At 47.1% G+C, this 13464-nt stretch overlaps 1 protein-coding gene across 3 annotated transcripts in view; it reads left to right on the top strand.

Annotated features, from left to right (window-relative positions):
• Positions 1–13464, top strand: part of LOC145357908 (ensconsin-like) — a 237341-nt gene that overhangs the window by 185717 nt on the left and 38160 nt on the right. For 2 of the 3 annotated variants that reach the window (XM_080211476.1, XM_080211478.1), the window contains exons 6-8: positions 4316–4426; positions 10618–10740; positions 11330–11472. In XM_080211476.1, coding sequence (XP_080067602.1) covers positions 4316–4426; positions 10618–10740; positions 11330–11472 — 377 coding nt within the window. The remainder of the gene's footprint in view (positions 1–4315; positions 4427–10617; positions 10741–11329; positions 11473–13464) is intronic. The other variant, XM_080211477.1, reaches the window with a different exon arrangement.

Raw genomic sequence — 13464 nt, forward strand, 5'->3', positions numbered from 1 at the left:
GCCAGGCTCACCCCGAAACCGGAAAATCCCACCTGAGATTAACAGACCTTTCCATGGTCTGCCCCTGCCCGTGGCCTGCAGAATGGGAAAATTTGTCTCAGTAAGTCCAATTCTTTTAAACTAATCTGAATATCAGCGCAGTGTTGGGAAAATGACACCATGATGGATTGATTGACATATTAGTAAGAGGGCATGGCAATCAGAGTGGCGAACAGTGTAATTTTACAGGAAATGACTTTACTTTCAGACATACAAAGGTCAGCAGTTTATACTCAGACTGGGATTTCTGGTGTCACCAATAAAGGTGGAAGAGGTTTGACTGTGACTGGTCAAAGTCACTGTGAAGTTAATCAACTCAGGCTTGTATTTCAAGGGCAACTCAGTGTAAGTTGGCACAGAGTCTTAAAATTCGAGCTAGGCTGTTCAGCAGCCAAATGGGTGTTGAATGCCGTCACACAAAGGGTAGTGGAAATCTGGAACTCCCTTCTCCCAAAAGGCTGTCAGTGCTCCAACTCAACTGGAATTTCCAAGACTTAAGGGCTGAAGTTTCTGACCCTTCCCACCGGCGGAATCTTCCGGCCCTGCCGAAGGCAATCCCACCTCACATCGGCGACAGCTTCCTCAGGGGTGTGGCTGGCCAGCAACACACATTTCCATTGGTTTTGCCGAGTCTGAAATATCCTGCCGGCGGCCAGTGATGAGCCACCTCTCCTGCTGGAAAACCCACAGGGGAAGGTGGGGAAGAAATCATAGAATCACATAGCACAGGAGAGGCCCTTCAGCCCGTCAAGGCCACATAGAATCCTACAGTGCAGAAAGAGGCCCTTTGGCCCATTGAGTCTGCACCGAACGCAATCCCACCCAGGCCCTACCCCCATATCCCTACATATTATACCCACTAATCCCTCTAACCTACACATCCCTGGACACTAAGGGGCAATTTCTTAGCATGGCCAATCAACCTAACCCGCACATCTTTGGACTGTGGGAGGAAACCGGAGTACCCGGAGGAAACCCACGCAGACACGGGAAGAATGTGCAAACTCCACACAGGCAGTGACCTGATCCGGGAATTGAACCCAGGACCCTAGAGCTGTGAAGCAGCAGTGCTAACCGCTGTGCTACCGTGCTGCACATTTATGGATACATTTAAATATCTGAACTCCCACCTAATTCCATCTGCCAGCACTTGGCCCATAGCTCTGAATGTCTTGACATGCCAAGTGCTCATCCAGGTACATTATAAAGGATGTACGGCAACCCCCCCCACTCCCAGGCAGTGCATTCCAGACCATCACCATCCTCTGGGTAAAAAAAAACTTATTCCTCACATCTCCTCTAAACAACCTGCCCCTCGCTTTGAACCTATGTTCTCTCATAACTGACCCTTCCAATAAGGGGAACAGCTGCTCCTTATCTGCTCTGTCCATGTCCCTCACAATCTTGTACCTGGATCAGGTCGCCCCCTCAGTCTCCTCTGCGCTAACGAAAACAAACATAGCCTACCCAACCTCCCTTCATAACTTAAATGTTCCATCCCAGACAGAATCCTGGTTAATCTCCTCTGCGCCCCATCCAGTGCAATCACACCCCTCCTATAGTGTGGCAGCCCGGTCTATGCACAGTATTCTAGCTGTGGCCTCACCAAATTTCTATACAACTCTGACGTGACTTCCCTGCTTTTGTAATCTAAGCCTCGATTGATAAAGGCAAGTGTCCCCTATGCCTTTTCCACCACCCTACTGACATGCGTTTCTGCTTTCAGAGATCTGTGGACAAACACGCCAAGATTCCTTTGTTCCACAGAACTTCCTAGTGTCCTATCATTCATTGAATACTTCCTTGTGAAATTACTCATTCCAAAATATATCACCCCACACTTTTCCGGGTTAAATTCCATCTGCCTATTTGACCATTCCATTGATCTTTAGCCCAAGACACCCCGCCTCACTGTTAACCACCCGACAGATCTTTGTATCATCCGCAAACTTACTAATCCTACCCCCCACAGAGTCATTTACATAAGTGACGAATAATAGAGGGCCCAACACATAATCCTATTGGACACTGGCTTCCGGTCATTAAAGCAGCCTTCTGTCATCACCCTTTGTCTCATACAGCTGAGGCAATTTTGAACCCACTTTATCAAATCCATGTAAAGTACATCAACTGCACTACCCTTGTCTACACACCTTGACACCTCCTCAAAAAATTCAATCAAATTTGTTAGGCATGACCTCCCTCTGACAAAGCCATGCTGACTATCCCTGATCAAGCTTTGCCTCTCCAAGTGGAGATAGATACTCTCCCTCGGAAGTGTCGACATGAGACTCACTGGTCTGTAGTTCCCTGGTTTATCTCTATAACCCTTCTTAAATAGCAGAATCACATTAGCTGTTCTACCCCTAGGGGAGATGCTAGATGACTGTAGAACGGCTAAAGTGGTTCCGCTCTTTAAGAAGGGTTATAGAGATAAACACAGTAAAAAGTCTGACAACACCAGGTTTAAGTCCAACCAATTTATTTGATAGTAAACTCACAAGCTTTTGGGTTTGTCTCTTCGTCAGGTGAATGGAGAGTTCTGGCCTCAGACAGAGCATATAAAGCACAGACAGTTTACAGATTACTGATTAGAATGCGAATCTTTACACCTAATCTGCTGTTCAAGTCCTAAAGTGGCCAATGCCGGCATCTCCACATCATGACTATTATAGATATAAACCAGGGAACTATGGAGAAGAATTGAAAATTTGGGTCAGAGCCCCTGCAATCCCCTTCCTTGCCTCCCACAGCAGCCTAGGGCGCAATTCATTTGGACCTGGAGATTTATCCACTTTTAAGGTTGCCCAATACCTTATCCTTCCCTATGTTAATGTACTCAAGAACCTCAGATACTCTCCTCAAATTCCATACTATTGTCCTCGATCACTTGGGTGAAGACAGATGTAAAGTATTTATTTAACATTCTACCAATGTCCTCTGGCTCCACCCATAGATTGCCCCCTTGATCCCTGATGGACCACACTCTTTCCCTGGTTATCCTCTTCCCTTTGATATATTTATGAGAATATCTTGGGATTTTGCCTACTTTTACCAACCGGAGCTTTCTCATGTTCTCTCTTTGCTTTCCTAATTGCTTTCTTAAGCTTCACTCTGCACTTTCTGTACCTCATTAATGCCTCCTTTGATTTGCTCCCCTTGCACTTTTTCTTTTCCTTCTCGTTGTATTCTGAATATCTGTGGTCATCCATGGTTTTCTGGGTCTGTTACCCAGACCCTATCATCCGAGAGGGAAGATGCTGGGCTTGCAATCTCCCCATTTCCTTTTTGAATGCCCCCCACTTCTCTTCTGTAGATTTCCCCATTGCTAACTCTTCCCATTCTACCTTGGCCAGATCCTGTCTTATTTCACTAAAATCCGCTCTCTCCAATCCAAAACATCTTGAAGCTGGAAACTCCTGGCCTGAGACTGATAATGGATGAGAGTATTGAAGAGTACGGGCTACAGCTCAGCCATATAACCTGTTTTAAAAAAAAGACTTGCATTTATATAGCACGTTTCGGTTCCGACCCAAAGTGATTTACAAACATTGAAGTATTTTTAAAATGGTCCACTCCGGTTTCTATGCCAGTTTTCACAATTCAGGAGTATTATTTAGGCATCCTACCATCAGAAGGACGTTGATATATTGGAAAATGTTTAGAGAATTGTAGAAAATGTTGGCAATAAACAAGATGGTCGTTCCAGCCTGTCAGTTGAGCCAACGGCAGTGAAGAAGATGTGATTAGATACATGGAGTGTTGGCTGGTCCGGAGAAAGCAATTGGTTCTTTCACTTGATTCCCGCTAAATCCCACAAATATCTGATTAGGTGTCAAGTTGTTGGCAATGATTGGGGATCCAGGGACAAAACAGAAATCATGGAGTAATGGTTAGGTTGTAGAATATTGTCTCTGGAGGGCGACAGTGCCAGTCTTAAGAGGAAACGTTTGGGAATTATGAATGATTTGATTGAGATTTTTCACAAGTTGTGTTCTCAGGAGATTGAAACATTTTGAGGAAGGGGTAAATTTGATGGGCCTTGTTCTGCAGTTGTAGATATATCTTTAAATGAATGGCACCATCTTCAATTCCTTCCATTTCACCTTCCATATTGCTCCCCCTCCTACTCCCGTCATCCATCACACCCCCCACCCTCCCCACCCAGCACCAGAGGATGTCTGTCCCTGAGATGCTCATTGGAGGAAGACGCAATGGTATTTATTTCTCTGTCTCTCTGTCTCTCTCTCCTGTCTGTCTCTCCATTCTCTTCCAGGGTCAGAGGGGTGCTCTGTCTCGGCTGTCAATCTGCCCAAACATGTGGATTCCATCTTAAACAAGAGACTCTCCAAGTCCTCAGCCACTCTCTGGAATTCCCCCAGCAGAAGTATGGAATCTTTCATTGTCCCCTTTTCCCCTCTCTCCCCCCCCCCCCCCCCACCCCACCGTTAGACCCCCAAAGACACCTTCTCCAGGGCTGTTAACTTTCCGACTATTCGGATTTGGAACAGTCGTTGAAACCCCCGACTACAAAAATAGCCCTGACGGTAATATGCAGGGTGTTGCAATTTGAAGGGGCAGCGTTGCGTGGTCTTTGGTGTTTTACCCGAGACCTGGCTGACCAAAGAATGTTACAAACCGACGTTTGCCCCCTTTTAAGGAATGTTATTCTGAGTGTGTTTGCCTGGATCTCGTGCTGACATTCAGATCCCCAGCCAACTTTAATTACTGTCCTTACGTGGCAGTCTGATGAAAATTAACAGCCCTGTGTCTCCCTCTGCTTGTAGTGACTCAGTGCTGCTCCTTAGTGCGCGCGAGTCAGAAACACTTGGGGCTCGCTGCTGGTTTCAAGTTGTAATAGTGTTCAGGCCGCAGCAGAGTCTCACGTTGATGGGGGAGCTAGGCAGTGGTGGGGAGCGGGGGGTGCAGAGGTGTAGGTGCTGTGCGTGCTTTTTGTTACAAAAGGGAACTGGCGCTGGGCCCACCTTTGGATTGAAGAGCTTGTCCTGGTGCTGGGTATGGTTAGGAGCTGGTGCTGCCGCAGAGCAGTCCTATCACCCGATCAACCTTTTGCCTATCCTGCCAATGATTTAATGAGATCATAAGAAATGGGAGCAGAAGGAGGCCATTCAGTACTTTGAGCCTGTTCTGCCTTCCGATAAGGTTTGGAGTGTGGTCTAAACTTCACCTTCCTGTCTGTCCTGGGTGACTGTTATAGATCTTCCTAACTCAGCTTCGATGACCCAGTTGACGTACCTTTCTGGGAACAGAACCCCATCCTTTGAGAGAAAAAGTTCCCCCTCGTTGTCATCTTAAATGGAAAACTCTCTATTTATAAAAATGTGTCCTGTTTCTAGACTCCCGAGCAAAGGGGACCATCCTCCCATTATGCACTCTGTCAAAGCCCCTCAAATTCTTCAATGTTGAAATGATCCATGTTGAATGTTTAGCTGTGGTTGGGGGAATGCTTGGTGAAATGGAGCACGCTGTGTGCCAGGCAGTGCCGTTTCGGGGGGGGTGTATGCCAATACATTTTGAAAACTTGCTTTTCTTGCAAGAAAGGAAAGCGGTTTATGTGGAAATGGAAGAGGATTTTTTTGTTTTCAGAGTGGTTCTGCATTGTTCACTTTCTGACGCCCACACTGAACCAGCTCCACTGCTTCCCAGTGCAGCCTGAATCGGCGTGGTCTCCAGAAAAATACAGGCACAGCAAGATCCAAAAATCAGATCCTTTTCAGGATCATGGGAGAAACAGTGTAGACTTCAATCTCTCAAGGCCTGGTAAATGGGAATTTCAGTACAAAGCAGTGTAGATAATTGTGATAGATCACGCTGACCGGATTACAGTGTCAGTGGTCGATCACATTGACTGGATCCCAGTGTTAGCAATGGATCATACCGACATGTTCCCAGTGTTAGCAATAGATCTCACTGATAAGATTCCTGTACCCTAATGTTATGGTAGATCACACTGACAGGATCCCAGTGTTAGTGATAGATCACACTGACAGGATCCCAATGTTCGATCACACTGACAGGATCCCAGTGTTAGTGATAGATCACACTGACAGGATCCCAGTGTTAGTGATAGATCACACTGACGGGATCCCAGTGTTGGTGATGGATCACACTGACAGGATCCCAGTGTTGGTGATGGATCACACTGACAGGATCCCAGTGTTGGTGATGGATCACACTGACAGGATCCCAGTGTTGGTGATGGATCACACTGACAGGATCCCAATGTTCAATCACACTGACAGGATCCCAGTGTTAGTGATTGATCACACTGACAGGATCCCAGTGTTGGTGATGGATCACACTGACAGGATCCCAGTGTGGGTGATGGATCACACTGACAGGATCCCAGTGTTCGTGATGGATCACACTGACAGGATCCCAGTGTTGGTGATGGATCACACTGACAGGATCCCAGTGTTGGTGATGGATCACACTGACAGGATCCCAGTGTTAGCGATGGATCACACTGACAGGATCCCAGTGTTAGTGATGGATCACACTGACAGGATCCCAGTGTTGGTGATGGATCACACTGACAGGATCCCAGTGTTGGTGATGGATCACACTGACAGGATCCCAGTGTTAGTGATTGATCACACTGACAGGATCCCAGTGTTAGTGATGGATCACACTGACAGGATCCCAGTGTTGGTGATGGATCACACTGACAGGATCCCAGTGTTGGTGATGGATCACACTGACAGGATCCCAGTGTTGGTGATGGATCACACTGACAGGATCCCAGTGTTGGTGATGGATCACACTGACAGGATCCCAGTGTTGGTGATGGATCACACTGACAGGATCCCAGTGTTGGTGATGGATCACACTGACAGGATCCCAGTGTTGGTGATGGATCACACTGACAGGATCCCAGTGTTGGTGATGGATCACACTGACAGGATCCCAGTGTTGGTGATGGATCACACTGACAGGATCCCAGTGTTGGTGATGGATCACACTGACTGGATCCCAGTGTTGGTGATGGATCACACTGACTGGATCCCAGTGTTGGTGATTGGTCACACTGACAAGATCCCAGTGTTAGTGATGGATCACACTGACAGGATCCCAGTGTTAGCGATGGATCACACTGACAGAATCCCAGTGTTGGTGATGGATCACACTGACAGGATCCCAGTGTTGGTGATGGATCACACTGACAGGATCCCAGTGTTAGTGATTGGTTACACTGACAGGATCCCAGTGTTAGTGATTGGTCACACTGACAGGATCCCAGTGTTAGTGATTGGTCACACTGACAGGATCCCAGTGTTAGTGATTGGTCACACTGACAGGATCCCAGTGTTAGTGATTGGTCACACTGACAGGATCCCAGTGTTAGTGATTGGTCACACTGACAGGATCCCAGTGTTAGTGATTGGTCACACTGACAGGATCCCAGTGTTAGTGATTGGTCACACTGACAGGATCCCAGTGTTGGTGATTGGTCACACTGACAGGATCCCAGTGTTGGTGATTGGTCACACTGACAGGATCCCAGTGTTGGTGATTGGTCACACTGACAGGATCCCAGTGTTAGTGATTGGTCACACTGACAGGATCCCAGTGTTAGTGATTGGTCACACTGACAGGATCCCAGTGTTAGTGATTGGTCACACTGACAGGATCCCAGTGTTAGTGATTGGTCACACTGACAGGATCCCAGTGTTAGTGATTGGTCACACTGACAGGATCCCAGTGTTAGTGATTGGTCACACTGACAGGATCCCAGTGTTAGTGTCAGCAGCCTGGCTGCATCTCCGGAGAGTGAAACAAAAATAACCTTTTGATTCCGTAAGACCCTCCTTTTTTATTTGAAACTTCCTGTATTCTTTTGCTTCTATTTTCGATCACAATGAGATACTTTCGTTGTCGGGTGTTTGGTTGCACTGCACCTCCCGGAGGGCACAATTGCTGGGAATGATTCTGGTCTTTTTATAATATTACATACTGTATTCAAAGGTCGGCAACTTCCAAAGGTAACTGCAGATTGAGCTCGCCCCTGAGTTGATAAGCCAGTGTTGGAGCTGTACATTCTGCCGTGGTCCATTGACAAAGCTGGCATTAGCCTTGGCACTGATGGTTTCTGTCACGGCTGGTCCTGGCCAGTGGACGTGCTGCCTGTCTAACCGTGGTTCAACGGCCCTGTGACAAGAGCTGATCCATAATGTACCAGTGCAGTGTTTACCCTAACCCTGGTTCCCTGACCACATGATGGTGCTGGCCTTGTCTACAGCTCTGTGGCCATCTAACGGATATGGTTGTTTCCCTGGCCCTTTGTAGCTCCGCAGCTCTCAGATGGTGCTGACTCTTGACCTCCTGGTTCTCTGATGGAACTGGCCAAGTGGCCAATCTTAATATACCACCTGGAGTGTCAGCAAACCATGGGGAACATCCCAGTTGAAGCTAATCCTAATAAGCAGCAGACCTCTTTTATTAATCGGCTTCTCACTAGCTCAGATCAGTTGATGCCAATCCATATTCTTCTACCATTGCTGGGCCTAGAGAATACCCTTAGGCCTTGGATTGAATCCAGGAACTGTTTGCATTTCTGGGTCAAGTCATTTTTTTTTTCTTCCCTTTTCATTCACAGGTTTTAAGTCGGTCCGCCTTGTTGTCCAACGGGGGGCATACACGCGATGGGTCGTACTGGGGCTGCTCTTGAATGTTCGAGATTGGCCTCGTGCTTCATGTCGTTAGTGTGTGCCTAAACTGGACCAGATACTGGGCAAGACGACAGCTCAGTGACTATCACTGTTTGCTGTGCAGACACATGGATTTGGGCCGGTGTCTGTGGGAGTTTGCGCATTCTCCCCGTGCTTGCGTGGGTTTTCTCCGGGTGCTCCGGTTTCCTCCCACACCCCAAAGATGTGCTGTTAGGCTGATTGGCAGGAATAAATTGTCCCTAAATTAGTTTCCCTCAATCTGGATGGCCATGAAAACAATAGATAGGGGTCGTGGGTGGAGAGGGGGACTGGTGGTGTTGAGATGGCGGCGTGGGCTCGTTGGGCCGAAGGGCCTGTTTCCCGGGCTGATTTTGTTCTTTGTTCTTTATTCACACGTCACAGCATCTCACAGCTCTCAAAGACTTCTACACAAATAGGGCAAATCTTTTATTCTGCCCACATGGTGATTTTGATAGCAGTGGGGGGGGCATTTAATCAGATGGGAAGATTGTGGATGGGAACCTTGCCATTGCTGCTAAAGTTCCACCCTCTGCCTCCCAGCAGGTCCTCTCCACCTGCCTTCCAGGTTGAGATGCCATACCAGAGGCAGCCAGCACCTTCCCAGTGGCGCTGCTGTTCAATGGAGCTGCCAGCTTCTGTTTGACCGGCACCTCTTGGCTGGAGGGAGTTGCCCATCCGGCCAGGGGTCCCTGACCCGAGGAGGGTAGACCTGTCGCTGGCCCATCATGTACAAGAGTGGAACAAGGTGGAAGAGAGGTGAGAGCAGGGCGCTCAATGCCTCGCCAGCCAAGACCCCAGTCACCCTCACAAGATTCAGCCTATAGTATTTGACTAGATTGTAGAAACTTAATCAGGGGCAGGAAGTTGAGCTGATGACTTTGCAGAGTCTGGAAAAGCAGGATTTCTTTTTATATTACTGAAGATGGAGAGGAAACTTAACAGAGAAGTTGAAAGTTATAAGTGATTTTGATTGAATAAGCAAGGAGAAACTTCTGGCAGGAGAATCATTAAGATGTCTCGCAACACCAGGTTTATTTGGTAGCAAAAGCCACGAGCTTTCAGAGCGCTTGCTGCCCCTTTGTCAGGTGAGTGGGAGTCCTGTTCACAAACAGGGCATATAAAGACACAAACCCAATTTACAAAATAATGGTTGGAATGCGAGTCTTTACAGGTAATCAAGTCTTAAAGGTACAGACAATGTGAATGGAGAGAGGGTTAAGCACAGGTTAAACAGATGTGTCATTCAATAAGATCAGCCATGATCTTATTGAATGGCGGGGCAGGCTCAAAGGGCTAGACGGCCCACTCCTGCTCCTATTTCTTATGTTCTTACGTTCTTATTAATCAGAACGGACAGGTTTATGGTTAAGGGATCAATTGGAGGATGAGAAGAAAGTTAGAATATGGTGTCTGAAATGATATTGGAAGCAATGTGAGTGATAATTTTTCAAGGGAATTTGATTAAATGCTTGAAAAGGAAATGTTTACGAGGCTATTGCGAGTGACAGGGGAACGGGATCCATTGGATAGCTCTTTTCAAGGCACGTTGGGCTAAATGACCCCTCTCCATGCTGTACGGTTTTATCTTAATGCCAGGACCGTGAAGCCGCTGTGCTGTAAAACTCTGTAACTCCATAAATGCTGAGATTGCGTTCCATCATTTGAATCCTTCCCAGCCAATTGCAATGTTTGTCAGACGTTAACTGACCCCCCCCCCCTCCCCCAAACATCCCAGGCTGTGCTCTGACCTGGTTCTCTGGGTTGGGTGTTGTGAGAGTGACCCACACTCGTGGACAATATTCCCTCCCGTTCCCCTGGTGTGCTGTGTCTGCTGTCTGATGGGTGAAAAGGTTTTGTTTTCCTGCAGCTCGCCGTTTGCAGCTGAGTGCATGGGAGAGCAGTATTGTGGATCGACTGATGACCCCAACTCTATCCTTCCTCGCCAGGAGCAGGAGTGTTGCTGTTCTAACAAGTAACGGACGTGACTCAGGTTTGTTCTCACATTGAACCAACACGCTTTGCAGCTGGGAGTGAACTTGGTTAATGACTTGATTTAAAATGTGAAAATAACATTGAATCTGATCTTTGTTCTCTCTCCCTTCCATTGCCAACTCATGCCCTCTCTTTCTCTCTGACTTTCTCACGACCTCTGCCTCACTGTTCACCTCTCCATCTCCCCTATCTTACTGTGTTCCCCTCTTATCTCCTGCTGTCTCTCTTTTATTTCCCCATCTGCTACACCCACTCTCAATATATCCCCTCTCTCTCTGTGTCTGTATCTCTAACATTATCTTTTATCTCTGCTGCTCATTCTTACACTCCTTTCTTTTGTGTGTGCTTATCTCTCTTATTTTGTCGTTACCCTCCCCCTTCTCATTCCCTGTTTGTCCGTCTCTCCTTCCTCATTTCCTTTTCATCACGTCTGCCTCCACGTTCCCTGTTCCTTACATCTCGTCCTCCTCGTTCCGCCCTCCCCCCCTCCATGTTTTAATCCCTGATTATCCCCCTCTCCCTCCTCATTGTCCTTCTCTCCCTCCATGCTCCAACTGCCTCCCTCCCCCTTTCTGTGAACCTCCCAGTTGTCCCCCTCTGTCCTCGCTCAGCCTCAGCCAGCCCAGTAGCCCCAAGTAATGGCAAACCGCTCCACAGATGCTCTAACCGATGGAGGGCTGCACTCAGTTCGCCTGATATCCCAGGACGGCACAAAACTGACCCCCACCTGGTGAGTAACCATATAACCGGTAGAAAGGAGAAAGGGCTCCTTGTGTAATTCCTGTCAACAAGATCTTCCTTAGAGAGACACGAGGAAAAGAAAACGAGGAGGGAGAGACAGAAGAACAAGGAATGAGATTTTCCTGAGTCACAATCCGCAGCCTTACTCTGACTGTGAGCAGCCCTCACAATATTCATCTCTATGGCAGTGGATCAGACTAAATTATTCATTCTTAATCTTTTGTCTGTTGAAGAGGAATTAATTATTTATTGGTCCTTTTTTTTCTCCTCTTGACTGTTTTCTCTGCTTCTGGAAATGTTGACTTCTTGTTGGATTGAGTTGCAGAGGCAACCTTCAGAATGAGCCAAACCCTTCGTGAGATCCTGCAGTGTAAACTTGGGCAGCCACAATAGGCTAACCACAAAACGGGAACTCACTGACATCTCACAGAGCTCACTGGGAGAAGGACCAATGCCTGATTTTTTTCCCTCCCTAAGCCAGTAGCCGACCTGGTTCAGATGAGCGTGGGAGGGTTGAACCTGCGACTTTCCTGGCTGTACACTGAGTCACTGGATTGACTCATTGGGATGACAATAAATTATTTTATAACTTCTTGAATATTGATATTGGGCTGCAGGGGTCACGTACAGCCTCGGTCTGGTTTCCAATCCATGCTGAGATAGTTGACTCCAACAGGGCTATGATTTTGGACTATGTTAATTGCTCTTGATGTTCTAACGTTAGAATAGCTTCCTCCTCCTCATCGTTCTCCAGTGAGTTGAGCTGGTCCAGCCATAGGGTCTAGGCAGCTTTGGACCCTGGACTGATCTTGAGCGAGGTATCAGGTAGGTACCAGCGAGGCAAAGGCAGGACATGCAGAAGAGCTGGGAGAAAATAGACAACAGATAACAAAAATAGATATAAATAGATAACAGCACCAGTTTGGCTCATTGATAGTATCATCCCTCTGAGTTAGAAATTGGTGGATTCACTCCATTGAGCTAACTCTCCATTGCAGCACTGAGGGAAAGCAACTGCGTCTCGAGTGTTATCTTCTGGGTGAGTTGTTAGACTGAGGTCTTGACTTCCAATTCTGGTTGTTCAAGGTGGATGAAAAAGATTCCATGGCGCTAGTCTAAGAGCAGAAAAGAACTTTCCCAGTGTCCTGGCCATAACTCAACCTAGTCTAAAACCGGATTAGTTGATCATTTAATTCAGGGATTGTGCATGCGTGCGGATGCATACGTGTCTGCATGTGTTGGATGAGGGAATTGTTCCTGTGTATTTGTTACTCTGATGTCGTCCCTGTTTAGACAGCTTCATTTTGCAATCTGATGAAACTTCTCGATGTGTGAGGGAGGGTAGGATGCGGTGGCCAACCTCCAGGTTTGTTTTCAAGGAATTGAAAATGAATCTTCAGGATACCATTGGGAGCAACACAGGAGACAAGTGGTGAGGGCATTAATAAAAAGTGTGTTTTTTTTCCCCCGCTATCTATACTTATTTGTTATAATGTTGTTGGTTGTGGGGAAAGAAGCCTGTGGGTCTGGGCAATGCAGTGGGAGGCTGTATAACAGAACCTGAAGGGATACACCCAAACAAACTTGGCAACTGTGGCGGTCAGGGCTTTCCACTCGAGCAGTAACTCAATCTGGGAGTGAAACTGGTCATAGTAACTACAAGTTAGATCTGTTCGAGGAACCAGTGTTAGAATTTGCATGAGTTTGTCCATACTTTATTCACTGGCAGAGGCCCCCCGCCATGTGGTTGGAACCTTTGCGATATCCCTTACTTTCATCTGTTCTTCATTTTGCAAATTGAACAGAAACAAACCATTCGGGCCAACTAGGGGAGATGGTGGTATCATCACTGTCCGGTGATCCAGGATAATGCTCTGGGTTTGAATCTCACACAGCTGATGCCAAATTTGAATTCAGCAAAAATCTCAAGTTTAAAATGGTCATTAAAAACCCGTCTGGTTCACTAATGGCCTACGTGTGA

Source organism: Carcharhinus amblyrhynchos, chromosome 24, assembly GCF_965287045.1.
Source record: "Carcharhinus amblyrhynchos chromosome 24, sCarAmb.v2.hapA, whole genome shotgun sequence".
NCBI classification, from domain to species: domain Eukaryota; kingdom Metazoa; phylum Chordata; class Chondrichthyes; order Carcharhiniformes; family Carcharhinidae; genus Carcharhinus; species Carcharhinus amblyrhynchos.